Below are 26,018 nucleotides of genomic sequence, written 5' to 3'. Positions count from 1 at the left end.
GCTTCACTGAACACCATGTGTGCCTTTAGAATAGCTAAATGTATAACTTGCCCCCAAAAGATGCACACAAACTGAAACAAGTGCTTCCTAGAAAGAAATAAAAAAAACAAAAAACAAAACCCCTCCCCAGAGAGAAGACTGCTGGTAGTTGTAGTTGTGTAACACAAAAAGTGCCAAAAGTAGCCTATTTATCAACATTGCATTTGATGGCTGCGGAGGTTAGGGTAAACAGACTCTTACTCACAGATAACGTGTGCACAATGATCTGTTCCGGTGATGCTGGAGATGAATTGGATGTGAGTGTCACTGCTTGGTTAGAAGCTAGTGTTAATGGAAGACTTTGGCTGGAACCTGTCTGAAGGATGAAGGTTCCCGTGGTCCCACTTGGTTGTAAGTAGAATGACTGAAGATAAAGACACAGAGAAAAAAGATTTAAATTATTTTTTACCAACTGACCATACAGTGACTGCTAGGCAGTACCTGTATTATTTTACATATTTTGAGAATTTTAGTGAGACATATGTTCTGGGTACTTCCCAGTTCCCTTAAGATATTAGAAAGGATATGAACATGGTCACAATTGCATCTAACAATATTATTAGGATCTGATTGTGTACTAAAGGTGGCCATACACGTCAAGATCCGCTCGCTTGGCGATCTTCTCCCGATATCCCCACCTACGGGTGGGTGACATTGGGGGAATTTAGGCTAATTTGGTAATTTGGCCCTGGGGCCAACAGATCGAATTATTGCGACGATAATGAGTGCAGTCGGTTCGGGGGCCGCATCAACGAGCCAATGTGGTCCCTGATCCGACTGAATTTTTTAACCTGCCCGATCGATATCTGCCCGATTTCAGGCCAGATGTCGGTCGGGCAAACCCATCGTTGCTGCCTCTACACGGGCCGAAAAGCTGCACTAAGGCAGTGCTGTCCAACTGGCGGCCCGCGACCCCCCTCTGTGTGGCCCCCCACCTGTCTGAGCTGCTTTGATGGCTTACTCTTGTGTAAGCTTTAAATGGTATCAGTACTGTGATTAACTGCCCCCCCTGCATGGTTCTCACCTCAGATTCAGGCTGTAAACCTTCTGTATTGTTTAAAAATGTAATCCCCTGTGTTGTTCACACCTTTTAATCTCTGCATTGTTCACCCCCTGCAGTGTTCACACCTCAGACTCAGGCTGTAATCACTCACATTGTTCCCCTGTTCACACCTCAAGAGCAGTAGAAACCCACAAATTATCCCTTCACCCTACGAAAAGAACATATACTGAGGTGGTACTGCAATTAAAAAGTTTTCTAATATATAGTTATTGTGCAGACTGTAGGAGCAGTGCCAGCATTGTGTCACTGTGTGCTGCCTGTGTGTGCCATACAGCATAGGGCAAGCAGAGTATGGCACACACAGGCAGCATAGGGCAAGCAGAGTATGGCACACACAGGCAGGATAGGGTAGGCAGAGTATGGCACACACAGGCAGGGTAGGGCAGGCAGAGTATGGCACACACAGGCAGGGCAGGGTAGGGCAGGCAGAGTATGGCACACACAGTCAAAGTATGGCACACACAGGCAGGGTTGGGAAGGCAGAGTATGGCACACACAGGCAGGGTAGGGCAGGCAGAGTATGGCACACACAGGCAGGGCAGGGTAGGGCAGGCAGAGTATGGCACACACAGGCCAAGTATGGCACAAACCAGCCAAGAATGGCACACACAGTCAAAGTATGGCACACACAGTCAAAGTATGGCACACACAGGCAGGGTAGGGAAGGCAGAGTATGGCACACAGGCAGGGTAGGGCAGGCAGAGTATGGCACACACAGGACAAGTATGGCACAAACCAGCCAAGAATGGCACACACAGTCAAAGTATGGCATACGCAGGCAGGGTAGGGAAGGCAGAGTATGGCACACACAAGCAGGGTAGGGAAGGCAGAGTATGGCACACACAGGCAGGGCAGGGTAGGGCAGGCAGAGTATGGCACACACAGGCAGGGCAGGGAAGGCAGAGTATGGCACACATAGGCAAGGTAGGGAAGGCAGAGTATGGCACACACAGGCAGGGTAGGGAAGGCAGAGTATGGCAGGTTTTTGCTGTACTTCAACCATTAATATGGGTATGGTCATGTGATAACACGGGTGCGGTTTCAAAAAGGGGAGTGGTCAAAACTGGCTTCCATTATCGGCCCTCCACCACGTAGGTCGGAAAAATTCCGGCCCTCGGTACCACAGAAGTTGGACAGCACTGGTCTAAGGGATCGTTATCGGCAGCTAGAATTGGCCCGTGTATGGCCACCTTAAAGGAACAGTAACACCAAAAAATGAAAGTGTATAAAAGTAACTAAAATATAATGTGCTGCTGCCCTGCACTGGTAAAAGTTGTGTGTTTACTTCAGAAAGTCTACTATAATTTATATAAATAAGCTGCTATGTAGCCATGGGGGCAGCCATTCAAAGGAGAAAAGGCACAGGCACATAGCAGATAACAGATAAAACACTATTGTGTTCTACAGAACTTATCTGTTATCTGCTTTGTAACCTGTGCCTTTTCTCCTTTTTTCCAGCTTAAATGGCTGCCCCCGTGGCTACACAGCAGCTTATTATATAAATTATAGTAGTGTTACTGTAGCAAACACACCAGTTTTACCAGTGCAGGGCAACAGTGCATTATATTTTTATTACTTTAAAGCTCTTTCATTTTTTGGTGTTACTGTTCCTTTAAGTCCCAGTCTAGGTATGTGGCCATGCTAGATGAAGATACATTTGAAACTAGATAACATCAGGTTTTTGTTTATAAAAAAAAAAAAAAGCAAAAGGACAGTAAGCTGAATATGTGAGAAGGCTGAGCACTTACCGGAAGGATTTCAAACGTCTGTAGTGTGCCACTGTTTAGTGCTATGGTTTCTGTGTCAGCCAAGGGAGAGGCTGGAGCAGAAGAGGCTATAAAAGAGAAAAAAAAACAAAACAACATTTTAGCACAGGTAACAGACATGTTTATTAATTAGACCACTATGATATACTAAAAAAATACACATTTCATGCACATTTTTCATATCAGCCTGATCTTAGCTACAAATACCCGTGACTCTGGGTGGTCACAGGTAAAAAGTTGTTGTGCAGCATTCAGCTCATCCATTTTATTCTTCCTTTCATAGTGACTCACTCGCCCCACCTCCTGTAGGAAAGTATCTTGGAGTTTGGCTAAATCGCAGCGCAGTTCATGCTCTATATTCTAACACACGTGCAATTAATCTGCTGCAATCGCCTCTTATTTGATGACACGGTTGATCTCATGTTATCAACTGTAATTGTTGTCATTTGACAATTGCACTTGACCCTGTCATTCACATTGTCTTGTAAAGCGATATTTAATATTAAATAATAATTAAGACCTTTTTCAAAGGGGAGTTTACCTTTATACTTAGTATGATGTAGATATTGACATTCTGAGAAAATTTGCATTTGGTCTTTTTTTTATGTTTGTTTAGTTATTTAGGTTTTGTTCAGAAGTTCTCCATTTTGGTATTTCAGAAGCTATCTGGTTATTTAACCCAGTGACCATGCAGTGCTTTGAATGAGAGGCTGGAATATGAATAGTCATGGGGTTGAACAGCAAGTAACAAAAAGTAACAATAAAAAAAAATTGTAGCCTCACAAAGCAATAGTTTTTGGATGACTCCACCATAAGAAAGCTTCAAGAGGCAGAAAAAAAATGGCAAATAATACAAAAAAAAAAAGAGCTATTTAAGGTGCTAGGAATAAAACTTTATATATTATACTAAAAAAATTGATTATATATGAACCGACCACCCCTTTAATAATCAAATATTAAAAGAGGAATTGTTCTTTGTACACCATTAGAAGCCCCTTTTCCCCCCAAGAGGACTCACATAATGTTCATACCAAAACTTCAAATACAGTTACCTATATCCTCAGATACTACCATTATATAACTGAGCACATTTCTCATGTTATGTCTTGGCTGTGTATTATACCTTTACAAAACAGCAAATTTTGTGTTCAAATCAATTCTTGCTCAATACTTACAAAGATGTGTAATCTGTACAGGAATCTGTAAGGCTGCCATGGAAGTCTGTGAAAGGCCTGCACTCTCCTCCAGGTGAGCTACTCTGATCTGGACGTGCTGTACACTGGAGTTACTGCTTTGTGATTGGACATCTGATTTGTTTTCCAGCTCTTGAGCCCCCAAAAGAGTTGCTTGGTTTTCGTGCAGCTGCCTCAGCCCTTTAATTAACACTGAATACAAACACGTAGGTCAGCAAAGAATCAAGATAATTAAAGGGCTAAACTACATGGGAGGAGATTTAATTTTGTTTAGATCTTTGACATGCAACAGCACGAGATTTAGAAGAAATTTGAACAAAATCAAAGCCCACAGATGTAATGCACATGAGATTAGATAAAGTCGGATGGCGGGTTTTGTTCCTGCATATACATCTAAAGGCTCTTGTCACGGGCGACTAATCTCCCCGAACTACCATCCCACCGGCGAACATCTAAGTCGCCGGTGGGATGGTACACGCTGCGCAGGCGATTTCGGCAAATTGCCGAAGTTGCCTCGCGAGGCAATTTCGGCGATTTGCCGAAATCGCGCCGCCGTGTGTGCCATCCCACCGGCGACTTACATGTTCGCTGGTGGAATGGCAACTGATGGCAACTCGGGGAGATTAGTCGCCCGTGAACAGGGAGATTTGTCGCGTAATCTCCCCGTGTGCCAGAGCAATAACAGTCAATGTATTTCAGTGAGAGAAAAAAAGTGTTTAATTTCGTTAATAAATTCCTTATTAACGAAATCAAGCTTAACTACTACACAGTGTGCACCCAATAACTGTTGTGCAGGGTTTCTTTGTTATAAGTTAAAAAAAGTGTTTCAGACACCATCAGACTTCATCTTGTCGATGCAGGTGTAGCATGCAGCTTTCCCTTCTGACAGGCGCATCACGCCGCATCAGATAGCAAATGTTCCATGTAGTTTACACACTAGATTTTTAGCTCTTAAGCATTCTGGTTTTCCCTCCTCCTAAAGCTATTTAGGATAGATTGATTTCTTACCACTTTTTCCTCCACATGGTAAAGTAGCAGCAATAGTCAGCCACGGCAGACTATTGCAAAAAGGAGGTTTTAAGTAAGCAGTCATTTAACATTTAGGACAATATCCTCAGGACAGTGATCATAAAATCAAAAGCACCAGTATATGTTTCTCATATCTTCGGCCAATGGATGTTGGAATTTTAAAAGCCATTTTCTATATTATATATTCATCCTAATATATAATGTATACACACAGATGTACAGGTATAATTTTTAACAAACTTACCTTTTCTCTGTAATAAGACAATACCTCGTGGTAACTAAGTTGGCATTCATTTATATTGCTGGCAAAACAATCCTACTGTTTTTACCTTTCACTTCAAATGTTTTCACTAGCCTTAAAGGAGAACTAAACACTAAATTGAATTTGGCTAGAAACACCATATTTTATATGCTACAAGTATTGCATCAGCCTAATAAGCTCCCCATCTTGGATTTTATTAGAAGTGTCAGTGACACTGGGCAGCTGCTGAGAAGCTAAGCTGCTGGCATCCACAAAACCCAGACAGTTACATTTGAATGTCTGCCCACCCATAAAATACTCTTAAAGAGTAGCCCTTGTTCCAATTTGCTTGTTGGTTCTAGAGAAAATCTGACATGAGATTTTAGATTATTTTACCAATATGGTGTATATAGTGAATAAAGTACCCCCTATTGTAAAATATAGGGATATTATAAGTCACCGCGGTGTTCCATGACCATATAAAGGTACAAGGCCAAAAGCCAGAGTGCTTTTATACGGGTCATGAAACTCCGAGGTGACTTATAATATACTCATATGTTACAAAAGAGGGTACTTTATTTATAAAAATATATACACGTTTTAGTGAGTCATGTGACAGATATTACATCACTAAGCTCCGTTTAAAAGGATATAATTTACAGTTTGGTCCCATAGGGAAATGACCAAACTGTCCATTATATACATATATTTTAACTGTATGTACATTATAAATTCAGATATTCAGAAAATGACCTATATCCACAGTACGTTATATTTCTACAGATTATAGTCTACTTAAGGGAGAGGAATTTAATTAAAGTTTCACTTATTACTAGGCAACAGTTTCTTTAAAAATGACTATACATTGCAAAATCACCTATGCATAAATTAAAAAAAAAAAGGCCAGCAGCAGTTTACCAGGAAATGACACGTCCTTGTGATTTGCAATTTGTCTCTTGACAGTCCACCATTTACTTCTCAGCCACTGAGGTGACCGCACACTGCTCCATCCTTCTGCCAGAATATCCCAGTTTATGTCATTTTCATCTAAAACACCAAGTTCTGATATTCTGGCGGGGTCACAAATGAAAAGCATTCACTAAATACCACAGACTCCGTATAAGACATACAGCATATGCATCATCCATGTTACTTCACACAGGTATAGTTTATTTAATGCATATATTAACCTGGTATAATATTAAAGAACATGACATAAATATTATGAATAACATTGCTATAAAGTGTTGGTTTAGCAAGCAGTTTTTTTTTTATCACTGAACAACAGAAAATTAAAGAACTTGCCCAGAGTGCTCTTCTGAGCACTTTTAGAGTTGAGTTTAATGTGTCATTTAATGGATATTTGCAGTTTTCCAGTGCTGAACTGGGGCTGCCAGTATGATATGTGGCATTTTCTCTACCAGTGCAAAAATGCCAGCAGAGAAACACTAATTTTACCTAAACGGGTTGACATTTTGTCAACCCACACATCAATACTGTGCTGACAGCCAGAGGAATGGGCTGAAAAGCGCAGCTTTTCAATTTCCCTACTCAGTAAATATAAGGTCCTTGCATTGATCTGAGATAAACCTGATGGGCTTACTCGTTTACTTTCTGAAACACTCTTTTTCCTGGGTAAATGAGCAAGCACATCTATTTCAGCTTAGAATACTGAGCCAATATCTGGCAAGTAGGTGACCCAGAAGCCTTTGCTGGACTTAAATGGGTTGTTCACCTTTAAATGAACTTGTAGTATGATGTAGACATTGTTATTCTAAAACAATTTGCAGTTAGTCTTTTTTTTAATGGTTTTTTAAGTGATTTTGCTTTTAGTTTAGTAACCCTCCAGTTTGGAATTTTAGCAGCTATCTGGTTGCTAGGGTCTTATTTACCCTAGCAACCAGGCAGTGGTTTGAATGACATATGGCAATATGAATAGTAGAGGGCCTGCATAGGAAGGTAAGCAATAACAAAACAATAACAATAAAATAGTAGCCTCATAAAGTAATAGTTTTTAGCTGCCAGGTCCATGACCCCCCTTTGAAAGCTGGAAAGAGGCAGAAGAAAAAGGCAAATAATTAAGAAACTTAAAAAAATAAATAATGAAAACCAATTGTAAAGTTACAAATGTATTATATAACATACCAACATTTAACTTAAAGGTGAACCACCCCTTTAAAAAAATCTGTTTAGGCGTAACATTCCACTAGGACACAGAGAGCTGACTGCAATATAATATCAGGGTTATTATTGTTTAAAAGCAAAAAAAAAATCCTGGAAACCAATTACTCAATTTGCAGTCCTCCCTCTAAGGTTTACATAATAATGAACAACAAGCGAAATATGCCCTAACATCATGCCTGCTAGAAAAGCTTAATCTTCTAAAAACTTTCCTTCAAATGGACAAGCTTTCTGAGTGGAAACAGCATATTTTTTTCTACATTTGATAATTTAATTATTAGAAGCTATTATATGCTCAATGTCATTCCCTTGAAAGCAGTAACAAAGCAGCAATAGTAATGCTCTGTTGCTGTCTATCAAAAATGCTTAAGATGAGAAATATGGAATGGCATTTATCTCACAAACAAATCGTTATGCGAAGAACAATTAAGAAAAGGACATTAATTTGCATAAGAAGATATACTTGTATTTAAAAAAGGGTGATAGTTGCAAAGCATCCCTCACACATAGATGCGAGAAACATCTTCTCCATGTAATCTGAACCATATTATCAGGGGGTATGCCAAAAAGATCATTCTTATACAGTAGTTTGAAGACTAAATTTACAACTTTACAAGCAGTATTAAAATATGACAGTAATCTGGAATAGCACCATCAGTGTTTATACATCATTAACAAACCTCAGAATGAGATTGATCTCATCTTCTTTGGTCCACTGTGTGCCACCGCTCTGCTTCCAGTTTAAATAATTTAACCATTTAGAGCGACACTGCTTTTCAGAACGGGTTCCAACTCTTTCAGCCACTGAAGCCCAAGACACACCTTGAGTTACAATATCTCCTGCTTCAGTTCCAGTAAGTTCATGGACAACCTCTGTTAGTCTTCTCTCTTCTTCATCTGTCCATTTTCCTTTCAAGATAAACCAACCATAAAACACACTGACTCAACATTTAAAATACACATTACTGCAAACAAAAAGATTTATAAAATACCTGAAAACACTGTAAAATGTTAACCAAGTTAGGGTGGTGATAAGCATAGGGGATTTTTTTTTATAAAGTAATAGCAGCTTGCTTCAACAAACTTACTGTCTTTTGCTGTTAAAACAACAATTTCCTTTTAGTGAAACTATATTTTTTTACATTTTATGAGCTATCACACAACAGCCTGGAAGTTACAGACATTCTGTTGACAATGATAAAATTTGCCCCTTGTGGTTCTATCTGATAAAGCTAACTTAAGAAGACATCAACCTATTTACAGCAAAAGCAACAGTAGAGTTAGCACAAGCTTATAGTAACTGGCAAATAATCACAAAATTGCAAACACCTATCTGTTTGAATATACAATGCACAGACAGCCCAGAATCTCATTAATCAGCACGTATTTAAAGGGAAAAACAACTGCAGAATTCTCCCAGAAAATGTCTGAATGCAGCTGGGATTCAATTTTGAGGCTTCTGCATAAAGCTTAAAGTACTGTAGGAAAGTCTTGCCATGGCCTTGGATATGTAACACAGAGAGAGCCTTCCTTTAGATGGAAGCACTGAGCCATTTCTGTGCAAGAAATGCTATGCTTCCCACTAGAGGGAAAATACTTCAATAAAGCAGTGCAGGTAGTGCTGGAGCACATATTACTAGTATTAAACATATTGGAGATTGCCTAGTTAAGAGGATTTTTTTTCTGGCATAAAATGAACCACATACCAAACAGCAGTTGTCCTATGTCATGCTCTGATATCATCTATCAGAGGCTTAACTTAATTTTCTGCCGACTGTGCAATGTAAAAACTGCTAGAAAAAAATATGAAAATTGTGAAGGCATTCTGAGCAGTTGTACATGAATTTTGTCCAAGAGTTTACATTTTCTTTAATAAAACAAAGAAGTAAAATTGGGCATGCACACCTGTCTTGCAGGTCTCTTTCATAAGTCGGCAACGATCTTTAACAGAAGAGGCACTCCTGCCCAAAGCAGCCCCTATAGTAGCCCAATCATTCCCATGCTTCACTCGCAGGCTGAAAATGAAATTAAAAAACCCTGTTAAGATATATTGAGATATATTAAAATTTACATTCTACTCTGAGATATATTAAAATATATTGCAGGTTCACCCATTGTTATAATATGACAAAATTTTACATTCTACTCTGAGATATATTAAAATATATTGCAGGTTCACCCATTGTTATAATATGCCAGGCAAACTGCCTGATTTTATCTGTGCTGACAGCAGAAAATGACTAATGACAATGCAGAGGCTGATATTTTGTGTATAAATGTATGCATTATATCGGTGAAATGGCACAATACACATTTAAAGAGAAAAACTTACTCTCGAAGTCTCTCAATCTCTGCATGTGTGTACCTGCACAACAAAATTAAACATTAGTCATTCAGTAAATAAACAAATTACACCAGACAAAGCAAACTGCAGAAAAACAGTTGCTACTATGCAGCAGGCTTGCTGTGGCCTTGACCATCTTTTTGGGCTCACAAAGTTTTAGGAATAGAATAAAACCTATGGGAATGTATACAGAATTCAATAATAAAACTTACATACCTATTATGGATAGTATAAAACAAAATGTAATTCACCACATCATTGTTGCTCAAGTTGCTCCTGATTTTTAAGGGCTCTGGCACACAGGGAGATTAGTCGCCCGCGCCAAAACTCCCTGTTCGCGGGCGACTAATCTCCCTGGCTTGCCATCCCACCGGCGAAAATGTAAATCACCGGTGGGATGGCATACGCAGCGGTGCGATTTCAGTGAAATCGCGCAAGTTGCATCGAGAGGAAACTTGCGCAATCTCACTGAAATCGCGCCACCTTTATCCTTTATGGCTCCCTATGCAACTATAGATTGATAAAGAATAGGACATTGGTTGTCACAGTTTACTTGCAGGTTAGAAATGAACAGGTACAAACTTGAAAATGTAAAAAAAAAAAAACAAATAGAGCTTTTCACTTTATGAGTTTACTTGTCCTTCAAAGTCTGAATCAGAGCTGAAAAGGTCTGTGGCAAGAGAACACAGGTAAGTAGGTAAGTAAGTAATCAAACTGTTTCTTATAGACAGCTAGGTTAGGGAACTCTATCTACAACCCCAAATAAAAAATACTTTTTTGTGTATATTTAAATACATGATTAATGAAATATACCATTTACAAAACTAAAATAAGTGTCTCTTAAAGAAGACATATCCTATAAAAATTAACAATGTACCAGGGAATTGTACTCCTCTAGATATATATAAAAAGTTGTGTTTTGGACTGATTTATTGAGAAATTCACCCCAAACCCCACTAGCCCCGCCCATCCATTTCACCTCCTGCTGGCTGAATTCTCTGGATGAGCTGGGGAGCCGGCGCCCCCCATACACTGCACTGTAGGATAGGAACCAATCAGCAGCTAGGCTGACCTGATAGGGAACTGAAGCCTGTCTGTGCTTGTGTGACTGCAGGGCTGTGATTGGCTCTCCCCCTCCTACTGTGCATCTGGCAGGGACGGTTAGGACACGCCCACTCCTCATTTCAAACTCGGACAGAGAAGTGATAGGATCTATAGGGAGCTCCAATAAAGTGAAACCAGCACCGTATATTATTCATAATTGCCTACAAAATTAGGGTTTTTCCCATTTATCCTATATGTTTCCTTTAAATTCAAATCTACTGTTTCTATAGATAAAACAAAATAGTACCCACAAAAGTTTGCTATTGCTCCCTATTGCTTTTAGTTATACATTGTACTGCACAAAGGAATGGTTGAACTTGCCAGAAGCTCACTTACTTTCCTACATGATTGCGATCATCATACATGCGCAGAACTCTTCTGTACACAGCAAAGAGTGGCCTATTCAGACCCCATGCTATTGTTCTGTAGAAGTCCTTTCTCTCATCTTTTGACATTTCAAAAATAATTTCAGCTGCATCTTTAATTCCATGAGTCTACAGAGCCAAAGATATTTATTTCAGTGGACATTACTATTTTGTTACTCTATATGCCTTTAAATAACATGTATTCTGCTTAGCAAATGCCTTATTCTATTTACTTAAAAGCCACTCTATTGAAGGGGACTTCTCACCGACTGCACCAACCCATCATATTTACACCACAACCAAAGACCTGCACTTCAGTGAAGACAATTCAAGTGAACTTCTGCTGTAATCCCACTGCATCCAAAACCCCTCTACTGGTTTACTTTTATCTTTTCTTCTTATGTTCTAATCCTTTACTCCCTTCTGTTCTTTCTTCTTTTAACATCTTACAGTCCTATCTTTCTCTTCCTCTTCTATTTTGCTGTCCCTAAATTGGGTTCCACTATTTTCTCTTGTACTTTTCTCCTGTATTCTAAACTCATGGTTTTCTAGTCACTTATTCTTTTTCTTAGTCATCTACCCTCCTCTGACTTATCTCCTCAGTGTAATTTTGTTCCCCCTCCAAAGTTTTTAAAGTAGTTGGGACTGATGGGGGCTACTCCACAATCATAGTCTGTCTATGTCCACCCCTACATCACTTCTGGCAACAGTGTGCTTTGGAGTGGATGCCTGCTTTATTCGTAGCACATGTATCTGGGTTGCGGCTATCATGCACCCAATTCTAGCCATCTTCCACACCCTGTATTCATTTTTTGAGATTTATGCTTTCTGTATTCTGGATCTTATTAAAGGCCTGTTATTATAAGCAACAGGACTTTTTTGCCTGCGATTACTTTATATCTGTCTTATCATATATTATTTATTCATTATATCCCCACAAAGATTCATCTATAGTCAATAATATATTAGTACCACATTATGCTAACAATTTATCTTTATATATTCTCCTCACAACAATTAGTGCTTTAGAACAGTCTTTCTTGTGCCATTTCTCTTCATCTATGTTGTCATTACTGTAACCATCATACCCTCTTTCTTTTCTAGGTTTTCAGCTCATGTGCAGTTGATGCTGTACCTCAATGTTTTGGTCACATGTTTCAAAAGATTAAAATTATAATCTAAAAACTACAACATTTTACTGAATAAAATTAATTAAAAAATTAATGTTTACCTTTAAGTATCTATCAATGTTGCTCATCAGGATTGCAATTTCTTCCTTAGACCACATCCCCTGCTTCCATTTATGTCCTTTAAGTAGAAAAAGAAGATTAGATGTTGCAGTACCTCCATAAAATAGCACTTTTAAATGGAGCAATATTTTTAGACTCCTGGAAACATTGTTATTGCTAAATGTTATCAATTTGGATCTAGCAAGGCAAGTATAAGTCTTCATATATGGAAAGGGTTAGTTTCACACAGATTTTCACTTGGTGAACTCCTATATGAACTGTATAATCTTTTAAATGGTTGAGCGACTATAGCAAAGTGGATTGGGCAAAATGGAAAAACTTACTGTATGAGAGAGTCATTGTATGATAAGTCTGGCAGGGTATCATCTACCTCAGAACTGCATGCACCCAGATGTAGAACAATTAGATCAGTTTAATTTAGGAATATATGTGTTTGGGCAAACAGCATTAATGTATGGTCAGTAGTAATATTTGGTAACAGGTCCATCTTTGGCACGCTTATCAACTCACACTACTGCCTAGGTAGAAATTTAAAACTTAAGACTAACACTTGTGATTTGCCTTTTCCAACCAATGGTTCCTTATATGCTGTCTAAACAAAGAAAAACGTTACTGGTGCATTACTGGAAAAATGTGATCAAGAAGACATACAAAATTATTCTTGCATTGCACAATTCATTGTGGCAGGATCATAAACTGTGTAAACACAATCTCAATATTTAGGCACATTATTATATATTACTGGACACAAGTCTCATAACTCCATTCACCATTATTCTAATCCACTAATATATATCAGTGATGTGACTACCTTTGTTAGTAAGAGAATTTTTGTCTTCTTTGCTTGTAAACCAGGCTCGGCTTACTGCTGAAGCCTCTTCATTGTCTGTGGGTGAAATGTCATCAAGTTGTTCATTCTGGAGAATCTTAAAAAAAAAAAAAAAAAAAAAAAAAAAAATGAAATCCAATTTAGTAACTCCAAGAAGACAGACAAATGAGTTCCATAAAAATGCGAATATGACCACATGTGGTGCACAGGCCAATATGAAAAAAAAAAAAAAAACTCGCTGAGTAAAAAGTGTGGCCATTTACTAAATCCTCAACAACTAAATAAAAGCCAGTAAGGTTTAAGGAGCAACTGGAAATAGAGGAATATGCAGCTACACTGGTAGCTGGTCAAACAAATAAGGTTAGTATTTCAGGGCAGTTAAAAAGGCTTCCTAGCGTGAGGGAAATGGAGTATTCATTTGATCGATTCACTAAAATGCACAAATATTGTAGTATTTATCTATAGCCACTTTACAAATATAGCCTCTTATGCAGTTGTTTGCAACAAAGACTATTACAATAAAAGTGAAATAGTGAAAATAATTTTCACCATAAAATGCATGGGTCTGTACCTAAGTAAAGAGTTGGTTGTAACCTGTTCCCTAAACTGACCCTGACTGATAAAAGGTTAACAGCCATCACCCACCCAAAAAATATATATGTGGGTACAAATGTTACTTTGTTTCTGACAAAATAAACACACTGGTAAACAAGTGCTTCTCAGTGCCTTATTGGATTATACCTCCCCCATACAACCCCTTCAAGACAGGGTCTGTAGGGTGTCCTAAGTGATGTGAAGTATAAATATATGTATGTTCCAAAAATATCATCATGCTCTGCTCACATCCGTTTAAACATGCAGCTGATACACAGTGCTACTATCACTGTGGCTCAGTAACCAAGGGCAAAAAGACAGACACTGTGCAAAAGAAAACATGGAGCTTACATGAACCAGAAAGGCAAGGGTGAAGTAGGCTAAGAGTCAAAAGCCCACCACTGTGCAAGAGGCAGTTATAGCCTTCTTAAATGCCTCATGCTACCCACATAGCATTGTCTTAAAACCAAAAATAGGAGATTCACTTCAGTAATTGGGTGGAGACATGAAAATTACTTTTACTGCACCTATAATCACCCCCTTGGATGTTTCATGTTTTACTGTCATAGAACACTGAATATCAATTGGTGTATAGATAAATCAGTGACCTCTCCCACTAATCTACTTCTTGCATGGTCACTCACTTGGTGGACAACATGTCCTTCTTTACATTTCTTAGTGAGTGACCATGCAGGAAGTAGACTAGTGAGAGAGGTCAGCAAGAAACCTATGACAACTCTAAAGAAGTTACAGGCCTCAGTGGCTGGGATTAGTTTCCGTATACATAGCATTTTCTTAACATGTTTTCATGTGTTTTTGCCTATCGTTCTAATTAAGAAATAGTCATAGATTTTGTTATTGCTGGCACTAAACAAGAAAATAAAGGCAGTTTCACTTTAGCACTTCCTGATCCCGCAGAGCCATGGAGGATCTGATAAAACTAATTAAGTGCCCACTGAGAAGCCCCTGATAATGAGCTGCTCAAAGGCTGCTATTTAGATATGGTAGGGGTTTGTTCGTGTAGATAAAGAACTAATTGATCAGTTTATAAAGGGAGAAGGGGGGAGGATGTTCAGTAAAAAAATAAATAAATTCAAATGAGTGATTTAGAATGTCAAAAATGTGTTCTTTAAAAGAACAGGCAGTATACATTTTTAACACATATCCTATTTATTTTGTTAACTTTTAGCAAAGGTCTTTTTAGGTGTATAGGTCTTTTCAGGTGCATTTCAGGTCCCTTTAGGCTGATGTCAGACGAGGCGTAGGGCGGATATTTTCGGCAAGCGGAAAAGCACAAGAGTTTGAAAGTCCGCATAAAGTCTCACGTTTTTATGCAAGACTTCATGTGCCTGCACCCGAGCGTATTCTATTCATTCGGGTGCAGGCACATGTAGGAGGCATAGGGCAGTATTTTCGGCAAGTGCTTTTCCGCTTGCCGAAAATATTCGCCTTACGTCTCGTCTGGCATTAGCCTTAACTAAAATTCAGGGCACTCTGGGATCAGCTGGAAGAAGATTTTAGGGTCTGATGAAACTAAACGTAATCTTTTTGGCAATCAGATTAAACACCATGTTTGGTGTAAGCTGAACATTGCATATCAGGATAAACACATGGTATATGGTGGTGGCAGCATCATGATGTAGGGATTCTTGTCTGAAGCAGGCTCTGGAAGGCTTAGGCTGAAAGTAGAATGAATTGCAGCAAAATACAGTCAAATCATGAAGAAAAACCCCATGCAGTCGGCAATAAACCTGAGCCCAAAGAGAAGATTTATTACCCATCAAGACAGTAATCCCAAGCACAATGTTATTGTCCTGAAATGGTCAAGACAGTGTCCAGATCTCAATGCAACTTGAGTGAATATTTATCATGGGCGACTTATCTCCTCGTGTGCCACTGCCCTTATGGTGCCAAATCTACTAAGGGCTCTGGCACACGGGGAGATTAGTGGCACGTGACTAATCTCCCCGAAATGCCATCCCATCAGCGAAAATGTAAATCGCCTGTGGGATGGCATACATGGCGCCGCGATTTGCTGAAGTTTTCTCTCAAGGCAACTTCCGCAACTTTGGCAAATCGCGTATGTAATCCCGGCGATTTACATTCCCATAACTGTTTAGGTGAGGGTTAAAAATCACTATTTCTTGGTGCTAATGCTGTGTGGGTATCATGAGGCATATGAACTGCCAAGATGGTGAAAGTCAAAAGCATAAGCATTATTAGTGTGTATGATGCATTACATTTTTTCCACATTTAAATTCTGTGTTCTAGCTTATGATCATACCTGTATCTGAGTAATGGAGTCTTCACTGATGTCATCCCCAACCACCTCAGTGGTAGCAGTCATGGTCACCTCAAAACTTTGATCATTCTCTGACACTAAAGTAGAAAATTCCAGTAAGTATGTGAGAAAAGTCTACTTGATATATTGAAATGTTTTGGATAACTAAGAGTTTTTCTCTGCACACTGTAAGAAAATACGTATGGATTGTGGCTGCTGCTACTTTTCCTAATACTTATTATGACTGTTGACTTTTGGTATACCACATCAACAATGCAAATTTAAAGAAAAACTGCACAAAACTATAAAGAGTTAAACTAATAACCAAGTGGATACATAGTAAGTACTAAGTACTAAGTTTGATAACCATGTGTTTATAATGAGTAAGGATCAAAAAATCGTACCGAAGTACAGCTGAGACCCAGGTGTAGAAACCCCGGGTCAATCATACAATCCAAAGATTTACAGAAGTATCTGTGTGCATAAAACAAAGCTCACCGTAGTCCTGTGGTGGTCCGGGTGCTCAGGGCCCCGAACCCGCAGCCAAGGGGAGATTCCAAAATTTCAAAAGTAGCGCCAAACACTCCGGACGCCAGGATATACTTTTAAAGTTCAATCTTTATTCATCCATTTAAAAGCAAAAAACGCCTGACGCGTTTCGTACACGAATGTACTTAATCATAGGCCTATGATTAAGTACATTCGTGTACGAAACGCGTCAGGCGTTTTTTGCTTTTAAATGGATGAATAAAGATTGAACTTTAAAAGTATATCCTGGCGTCCAGAGTGTTTGGCGCTACTTTTGAAATTTTGGAATCACATCAACAATGCAGACAAACCAAGGTCATATGGCATCTTCTGCTTTTTTTTTTCTTAGAGAAAGACAGTGCAAGAAAACAGTTGCAATAGCTATGGAATGGGAAATGCTGCAACTATAGTCACAATTTGTCTGGGGATCTATGGATGTGTGCTATATTTACTGCAATTTCCACACAATAAGAAAAAAAACCTCTAGAATTTGTATTTTTAACTGATTAATATCTGACTGAGAGTATTATTTTTTTGTGTGTGTGCATGCCTGTGTATTTCATGGTAGACTACCCTTAATTGTGTTCAATTTTAATAAATATGGGTAATCTAAACATTATTACACATACACAAAATTAAAGATAACAGACTTACATGGTAGTGCAACAACAGATATGCAGGGTGTAGTTTCAGAAACACTGTGTTCATGCTCAGATGACAAACAGAGCCTCTTTGTAGGAGTTCCCACAATATTTTCAGAATCTAGTCCTGAGTCTATAAGCAGTCAAACAGAAATGTATACCTTAAGATGTTATTTACATGAATGTATATACAAATCCCGAGTAAATGTACACAAGGCACCTTCTATTGGGGCCTCATCTTTAGCGTTTCTTTACTTATGTTGGCAGTAAATAATATAAAAAAAATTGTGTTGTGTGAATGTTTCAAAAGAGAGGCTCCCACAGTTTTCTTACACATTGCATATGCCCTTTGACTGGGGTTATTTGTAAGACCTAATGTTATACACAGCCACATGGGCTGCTCTATTCATTTTTGTCATCCTACATTTATTTAGGAGCACATACTGTACTCCATATCTCAGTACCAAAGCAGTCACATTTTTCCCATTCAAGTAAATGGGAGGGACCAGCAGTAATTTTGGGTGCTACTAACTAAAAGGGCACACAGGGCTTACTGTCTCTGTAATCATGCCAAAATGCACCTACCTCTCACCATTTTTCTAGAGAACTTTGAGAAATGCAAATTTTCTATAGATTCTGATGGGAAGCCTTGACAAGCAGAATAGGAGAGGTTTCTAACCACCTCTATGTTTTTCTTGATCAACTTTCAAAAAGCCCAGATGCCATTTGTTCTTTAATTGTGGCTATCCTTGTTAATATCTTATGCACTGCAATCTGTTTCCTGCTTTGAAAAATTTGGAGGAGGCTCTGTACATATATTTAATTAAATATTACTTTTTCATCCTTTACACACACACAGATGTTTTAAATAACAGTAGAACTGTAGGTTATCTCCTAGCTGCAAAAAATATTTTATATGAATTCAAAATCTGAGATAACATAATGAAATAGTTTCTATTTAAGGTTAAATGCACACAGGGTATTCTGACTACCACTGCCATTAGGCACAAAGCAGCAGGCAAAATGCCTTTCAGTGTCTGGCACATGTTCCCATAGTGATTAACAGAAATCTAAATTTGTGTTACTAAATTATTGCCTAAAGCAGACTACAACTCAAAAAAGCTGATACTACAGTCAAAACAGCTCATATGCCATACACGCACCAATATTCCTGTATGAAACGTGGTTTTATTTTGTTGGAATTATGAGGCGACCGATATCGCAAAAGCCATGTATATTGGCCATTTTGTCGATTGGGCAGGATAAAAATGGATCAGGCGCCCAAGCAAAGACAAGCATTTAAGGATGAATCATCAATAGAATTCCTATTGTTTCTACCTCCATATCTGACAATTCAATTATGAACATTAGTGGAGGGTACGAGCAATCTTTCCCGCGTAACTGTAACGTGTATGGCCAACTTTACAGCTAAAGGCTCATCTAGCAAGTTGTCATTGATAGTGGGTAGTGGCCAGGGGCGTTTTCGGCCCCTGAGCCGCCCAAGGCGGCTCTTCCAATGCCGCCCCCGTGCTTACCTTAACAGCGCCGGGAAAAAAAGGAAATTCAGCTCTTAAAGTTACCAGGAGTGGCTTTTTACTGCTTATTTTATGATATGAACTGCTATTGGCATATTTAAGTCTATTTTTATATATATGAGATGGTGTCTTCCTATAATTATACATGTATTGCACAAATGCACTTTTGTCACCTTTTGTCGCCTCATGCTAGCAACACCCCTGGGAGTGGCAAATAAATAGATTAAAAGAAGGGGGACACAATGAAATGCACCATGCACTTATATTTTCCACTAATGTGAAAAACAAAAGCAACCATCGGAGGGTCATGATTAAGATGATTACTGGAAATATTACATATTAAAATATGATTATTATATTTCAAATATTATAAATTACTGGCATTACTGGTTTAATATATTGCAGTATCTGTGCAAAAAATGAAAGTGTTTCCCACTGGTAAACCAAATTCTTCAAAAGGAGTTTGATGGTAGTGTGGCCTTTTTTTTATGTGCTGCAAAAATGTTTTGATTATCTATGTATTTACAAAACAAAAAAGCAGTAGTAATTGTAAGAAATATATACCATTTTGGGGACAATGGAGGATGATATTTCCGTCAAGGTCCTGTGTGAGTGTCAAAGAGTTTCTGGTTTGTATTTTCACTGTGCCAGACACCTCTTCACCTGTGCTCATACTCAATCTGTACAAAAAAAAAGCTGCAGTATTATTATAGATTTTACCCTTGCTATCCTGGAACAAGGCAGATTTATCATAAAAATTTAAAAAATGTATCATTTCAGCAGAGGTTGGCATATCAATCCATCTATTTTTACTGCTTTAAAGGAGACATATAATATAAAAATTAGGAATGTACCAGTGAATTATACTCCTGTAAATATAGAAGCATTGTGCTTTTAAAAAAGTTGTGTTTTGGACCGATTTATTAAGAAATTCCACCAAAACCTCACTAGTCCCGCCCATCTATTCTACTTCCTGCTGGCTGAATCCTCTGGATATGCAGGGGAGCCAGAACAGGCACTGCAGGATAGGAACCAATCAGCAGCTAGGCTGACCTGATAGGGAACTGAAGCCTGTTTTTGCTTGTGTGAGTGCAAGGCTGTGATTGGCTATCCCCCTCTGGTAGGGACTGTTAGGACATGCCCACCCTTCATTTGAAACACGGACAGAGAACTGATGGGATCTATAGGGAGCTCCAATAAAGGGGCCATTTTTAGAGATAGGATTCATTTTTAGCCCAACTTGAAACCAGCACCATATTATCCATAATTGCCTACAAAATAAGGGCTTTTCCCATTTTTCCAATATGTCTCCTTTAAAATTTAAAACCAGTAAATTCACACATAAAAAAAGAAAGGTGGGCAATTAATACCTTGGATCTCAAGCCTGCACTCTTTAGAGATCTCAGGAATTTAACTTACCTTGATATGGGCAAGGCCCATAGGAAGATCTGCATACCATGATAAATCTACACTACTCTGGGTGGTAGCGCATCACTAGTTTCCTTCCCGCCAGCAATAATGGAAATCGCTGGTGCAGAAACATATAAGTAGCTTTAGCTTTTTGAAGTAGCCTGAAGTTAACTTGCCAGGAAACTTCGGGCAGCTTGAGAAACCCAAAGTAACACCTATGTTTCACTACTGGCAATTTACACTATTAGGGTACTGGCACAAGGGGAGATTAGTCGCCCATGAGCAACTAATCCCCAAAATGCCTTCCCACCATGAATGTGAAAGCATTTTCTGGAGGTTAGTTGCTCGTGGGAGCACAGCTTAAAAAGATAGACTGTGAATTCTACAGATTAGGTACAGGTAAAATTGTGTGGCTAATTTATCATATACAGTATTAAATTGTGGAATGGTGTAAGATTGCCTTTTCTGCTGTTTCCATATTCATACACACACTCATTCAGATGGGTACAAAATGCTGGTACAATAGGGGACATTTGGGTAAATGTTTTAGTCATTCAGTGTACCCCCAAACACAATATTTTCAATAAATGGTTTTTATTATTTCTTAAGACAAATAGGGCAAATGAAGCTAATCCATGTTAGGCCCTTGCAAGGTAAATGAGTAGATTACCATGCACAGATAATGCCCTTACATAATGGATTCTACTTATCTGAATGGCAGTCACAACAAAAAGTAAAGGAGTTTTATTTTATACAGATTTTATTATCTTCAGTTAAAGTAACTCAGCCAATTAATGGTGTGTGCTAGGTACGGAGGTTGAAATCTCGAGACACGATATACAGTCCACATGTAGATTGGCAGCAGTGTTCCTTTAAAAAGAACTACACATTCACTTGAATGGATTTGGCTACTGCAAGTATTGAGATGAAATATATTATTTTTGTTTTTTAAACGTCGCTGAAGGTACTAGTTGCTCAACTTTAAGCTTTATTTTGTGTCTAGGCAGCAGTTTCCTTCTGGGTAGTTAGGCAAAAGGTTGCTTACTACCATCCAACAGGATACTACTGTATTTGTGTTGATGAGATGCCATAAAACTGTGCCATGACAGGCATTTTCCTGTAGTAAACATAGTTCTTCTGGAAAGGTTTGAGGGTATAGTGGCCTTTTAACTCTTTATGACATGACTCATAGAAGCTACAGCATCGACACCCATGCACCATGGTGCCAATGTAGTAGATCACATTGCCTAGAAATGCGTGGCCCTGCCCTTTGATGGCACATGAGGGCTACTGTGCTCTGCTAATTGCATTTAAAACAAATGTTACCACATCAATGTTGTATCTTATCAGATTTATTTTAAGGAAGATTTTTTGGAAGCTGTACAGGGATCCACAGCATCATACAAATACTTAGAGAAAGCTTAACAGCTCCAAAGAAAGGCAGGCCATTTTAAACTTTTAAGATCCAATCAGCCTGTGGAGTAATAGATGTACACACAAATTATTTTAGAGTGCTAGCTGCATTTGCAGCTCTGCACATTTTTACAATAAATTATTAGTACATAAAAGGGTAACACTGCAATGACTAAAAAGAAAATAACACATACAATGGCAAACTTAAAGGACATCAATCCTAAAAATAATTTTTGCCTAATAAAAGAAAACTTAATTCTAAGCAACTTTGCAATATACATGCATTACATATCTGTAATGTTTTCTGAGTTATTTGTGTATATAACTGCTATTAAAAGCAGTGTCCGCCTGTCCTTTCTATTCTCTGCCCTGGTGGCTCTGGCGTTTGAAACAATGTAACACAAGCCAGCTGATTAAAGGAACAGTAACAACAAAAAATGAAAGTGTATAAAAGTAACTAAAATATAATGTGCTGCTGCCCTGCACTGGTAAAGGTTGTGTGTTTACTTCAGAAATTCTACTATAATTTATATAAATAAGCTGCTATGTAGCCATGGAGGCAGCCATTCAAAGGAGAAAAGGCAAAGGCACATAGCAGATAAAACACTATTGTATTCTACAGAATTTATCTGTTATCTGCTATGTAACCTGTGCCTTTTCTTCTTTTTTCCAGCTTGAATGGCTGCCCCCGTGGCTACACAGCAGCTTTTTATATAGTGTTACTGTAGTAAACACACCAGTTTTATCAGTGCATTATATATTTATTACTTTAAAGCTCTTTCATTTTTTAGTGCTACTGTTCCTTTAACAGACCTGTCCTGCCTGAGGGGCCCGACACTTGCAAGAGTTTAGCAAATGCTGCTTTCTATAGCAATAACATTTACAAATAACTTTTAAAGCACTAAAAATTTTTAATAAATTGATTTTTGAAATTTGCGTCGAATTATGTTTTGTTTTATTAGGCAAAAGTTATTTTTGGGGTTGGCATGTCCTTTAAGTAACAATATACTCAGGTAGATTGTAAGATTTTCGGCCACAAGGACCTGCTCCTAAGTAAGGTGTATAACTGACAGGCACACTGCAAATGGAAAAGGGGATTACTACTGGCAATCAAGGTTAAGTTAATTGTCCTCCGAATAGCAAGGCGCTATCAGTAAAGAGTGAGCAATATTACTTCGCTTTTGAACTGTTCAGTTACCTCCAGCAGCCATGGTGGCACCCATATTATGCATAAAATAAATACACATAGATCCTAAAGTAATTTTTTTAATTAAATACATGTAATTAGATAAAAAATGCTGACAGTAAAAAAAACCTTAATACAGACAGATCCTGTTTATTTTGCTACAAAACTGCCCAACCTTGTGTAACATGCATGCATATATGTAATACAATGAGGTAAAATAGGGAGTTATCTTAGAACTAGCATGTTAGTGTTAGATAACAGACCACCTTCTTCCCATGCTACTACATTAATGTAATTACAAGTAGTGGGAACCATGGCCCCTTAGGGCTCTGGCACACAAGGAGATTTGTTGCCTGCGTTTCCCCCCCCGGCGCTTTGGCGACAAGTCGCCACGACAATACACACGAAGAGATTTCATGCGAGTTGATCTCCAGGCGATCTGCTACCCATGGTACCACTCAACAGTTTCCCCTCCCACATGTTTACTCAAGTCGCTCAGAAAAGGGTCTGTGTGCGATTTGAAACAGCAGGCGACTTGAAGTAGCCTCGTATGTTTTGACGCTGGCGATTTCCATTGGTTTAGCATTGGCGTCTTGTCGCCAAATCGCTCTTTTAAAAATCGCCGCCGACAAATCTCCTCGTGTGCCAGAGCCCTTATAAAGAACTTATTCCAACCATTGGCAACTACAAGTAGACCGGCGTGAAGATACGCCATTATCACCTGAGACAAGGACCACAAACACTATCGAAGCGAGTGCTGACATTGCTTGAATTTGCCTTGCAAGTTGTGGTCTTCTATATGTGTTGTGCTAATTGCAGATAGCCTAGAACGATGGTTATTTCCATTTGTTTGCTTTTGTTTAGCAGGATAATTTGTTTTGTTTTTTTTGGAAGAAATCTGAATAATTGTCTTGCAGGACTGACTGAATGTTAGCTGAATGCTTCATATACAGCATGATATTCCAGAGTGATTTACTAACATATTCCTATTTAACAAGAGGGGGTGCATTTTTTTTTTTTTTTACAGTATACAAGTTTCAATAAGTGGCGTCCGTAATTACAAAGCACCATTTCTCAGTATATCATTTACAGGATATTCATGACTTGTGTATTATGTAGTTCAAAGGATATTCATGTATTATATGATGATAAGTACTCATTTTTAAAGGCAGCCCTTTTTACTATCTGCTCTATTAATATTGGTTACTGGAAACACTTTTAAACACGTCTGTAAAATATTTCTTAAAACTCTGACAACTATCTTGTGTCAATGCAATAAACACGTCAACTTTTAATATAAAAAGATTTGTTAAACACATGGGAAACAGTGTACCGCAAAGCCACAAAATATGATTACACAGACACCGAGTAACACAGAGTGACAGAGCAGTACGAGGCTGGCACAGGGTGGGAAGGCGACTGACTGGGCAGTAGAACCCCCCCATAATTGAAGCGCCAGGCGGCAAGAGGTTCCCAATGTCGGATCCTCTCACTCGGGGCCTTCCTGCCTGTCACATACAGGGCCGGGCTTCATACTCACTTCCTGTTTTCAGTCCGGGCACTTGGAGACCAGGATGGAGGTTCCGAGATACCAGGATGCAGGAACAGACCAACACACAGAACGAACCGCAATCTCCGCCTCCTCCCTGTTGCCGGAAACAAAGCCTAACTCCTCAATATCACTTCCGCCCTCAGCACCAAATGGTGCTTGGGTATTTTTACGGGATTGATGAGGGGATGTTTGACTCTATTGCGTTTACGTATATAGTTTAGTAAAATCATTCTCAAGAGTCGTCTGTGTGGCTTGTCTTGTTTTTATGGTTCATTGCTATTTCGCTCATTGGGACGGCGGCTGAGTAGAACCCAATCCTGCAAATAGTTTCACTATAGATCTGTGTTCACGATATTTATCTCTTTGCTGTGGAACACGCTTTTGCCCTTGTTTATCTGAATGCGAAAACAATAACGGGGGCGAAATTAATATGATTAAGATGATGTTAAGTGAAATTGTAACTATTCTTAAAGCTAAAAAAAATGGCATTAAAATGGAAAAAAAATTTTGTATGTTTTACACATCTATTTTTCAGATTGTAACTTGAATTTGCGTAGGAATTTGAATTACAGGTATGGCACCTATTATCCAGAATGCTTGGGACTTGGGGTTTCCTGGATAAGGGATCTTTCCATAATTTGGATCTCCATAACTTAAGTCTGCTAAAAATAATTTAAATATTGAATAAACCTATTAGGCTTGTTTTGCCTCCAATAAGGATTGATTATATCTTAGCTGGGATCAAGCACAAGGTACTGTTTTATTATTACAGAGAAAAATCAAATCATTTTTAAAAATTAGAATTATTTGCTTATAATGGAGTCTATGGGAGATGGCCTTTCCCATACCTACCAACATTTGAAAAATGAAAAGAGGGACAAAAAGAGTTGGCGCGCGCCCACTTTGTGGCCATGCCCCAATTGTCACACCCCATTTTTAAAATAGTGCCCACGATGGCCCAATAGACAGCACCCCCATAGACAGTGCCCCCCATACACAGTGCCCCATTTGCCCCCATAAACAGTACCCCCCCCATAGACAGTGCCCCCAATTGACCCCATATAGACCATGCCCTCAATTGCCCCACAGACAGTACCCCCCATACACAGTACCCCCCATACACAGTGCCCCCATACACAGTAGCCCTCCTTACACAGTGCCCCCCATACACAGTGCACCCCATACACAGTGCCCCCCATACACAGTGTCCCCCCATACAGTGCCCCCCATACACAGTACCCCCCATACACAGAGCCCCCCATACACAGTAGCCCTCCTTACACAGTGTCCCCCCATACAGTGCCCCCCATACACAGTACCCCCCATACACAGAGCCCCCCATACACAGTAGCCCTCCTTACACAGTGCCCCCTATACACAGTAGCCCTCCTTACACAGTGTCCCCCCATACAGTGCCCCCCATACACAGTACCCCCCCATACACAGAGCCCCCCAATTGCCCCCATAGAGAGTA

At 39.0% G+C, this 26,018-nt stretch overlaps 1 protein-coding gene across 2 annotated transcripts in view; it reads right to left on the bottom strand.

Moving 5' to 3' along the window:
* Positions 1-24,708, bottom strand: part of dmtf1 (cyclin D binding myb like transcription factor 1) — a 30,695-nt gene extending 5,987 nt beyond the window's left edge. The window contains exons 1-14 of one of the 2 annotated variants that reach the window (XM_031899040.1): positions 24,533-24,708; positions 19,548-19,679; positions 17,462-17,581; positions 16,283-16,377; positions 13,387-13,501; positions 12,557-12,633; positions 11,297-11,454; positions 9,845-9,877; positions 9,418-9,527; positions 8,193-8,421; positions 6,250-6,401; positions 4,044-4,253; positions 2,851-2,936; positions 245-403 (exon numbers count right to left, since the gene is read on the bottom strand). In XM_031899040.1, the coding sequence (XP_031754900.1) occupies positions 245-403; positions 2,851-2,936; positions 4,044-4,253; positions 6,250-6,401; positions 8,193-8,421; positions 9,418-9,527; positions 9,845-9,877; positions 11,297-11,454; positions 12,557-12,633; positions 13,387-13,501; positions 16,283-16,377; positions 17,462-17,581; positions 19,548-19,656 (1,653 nt within the window). In that variant the 5' untranslated portion in view covers positions 19,657-19,679; positions 24,533-24,708. The remainder of the gene's footprint in view (positions 1-244; positions 404-2,850; positions 2,937-4,043; positions 4,254-6,249; positions 6,402-8,192; positions 8,422-9,417; positions 9,528-9,844; positions 9,878-11,296; positions 11,455-12,556; positions 12,634-13,386; positions 13,502-16,282; positions 16,378-17,461; positions 17,582-19,547; positions 19,680-24,532) is intronic. The other variant, XM_031899039.1, reaches the window with a different exon arrangement.
* Positions 24,709-26,018: the final 1,310 nt, after the last annotated feature.

Source organism: Xenopus tropicalis, chromosome 3, assembly GCF_000004195.4.
Source record: "Xenopus tropicalis strain Nigerian chromosome 3, UCB_Xtro_10.0, whole genome shotgun sequence".
NCBI lineage: Eukaryota > Metazoa > Chordata > Amphibia > Anura > Pipidae > Xenopus > Xenopus tropicalis.
Note: the sequence above shows the minus strand (reverse complement) of the source record. Positions and strands in the feature narration are given on the sequence as shown.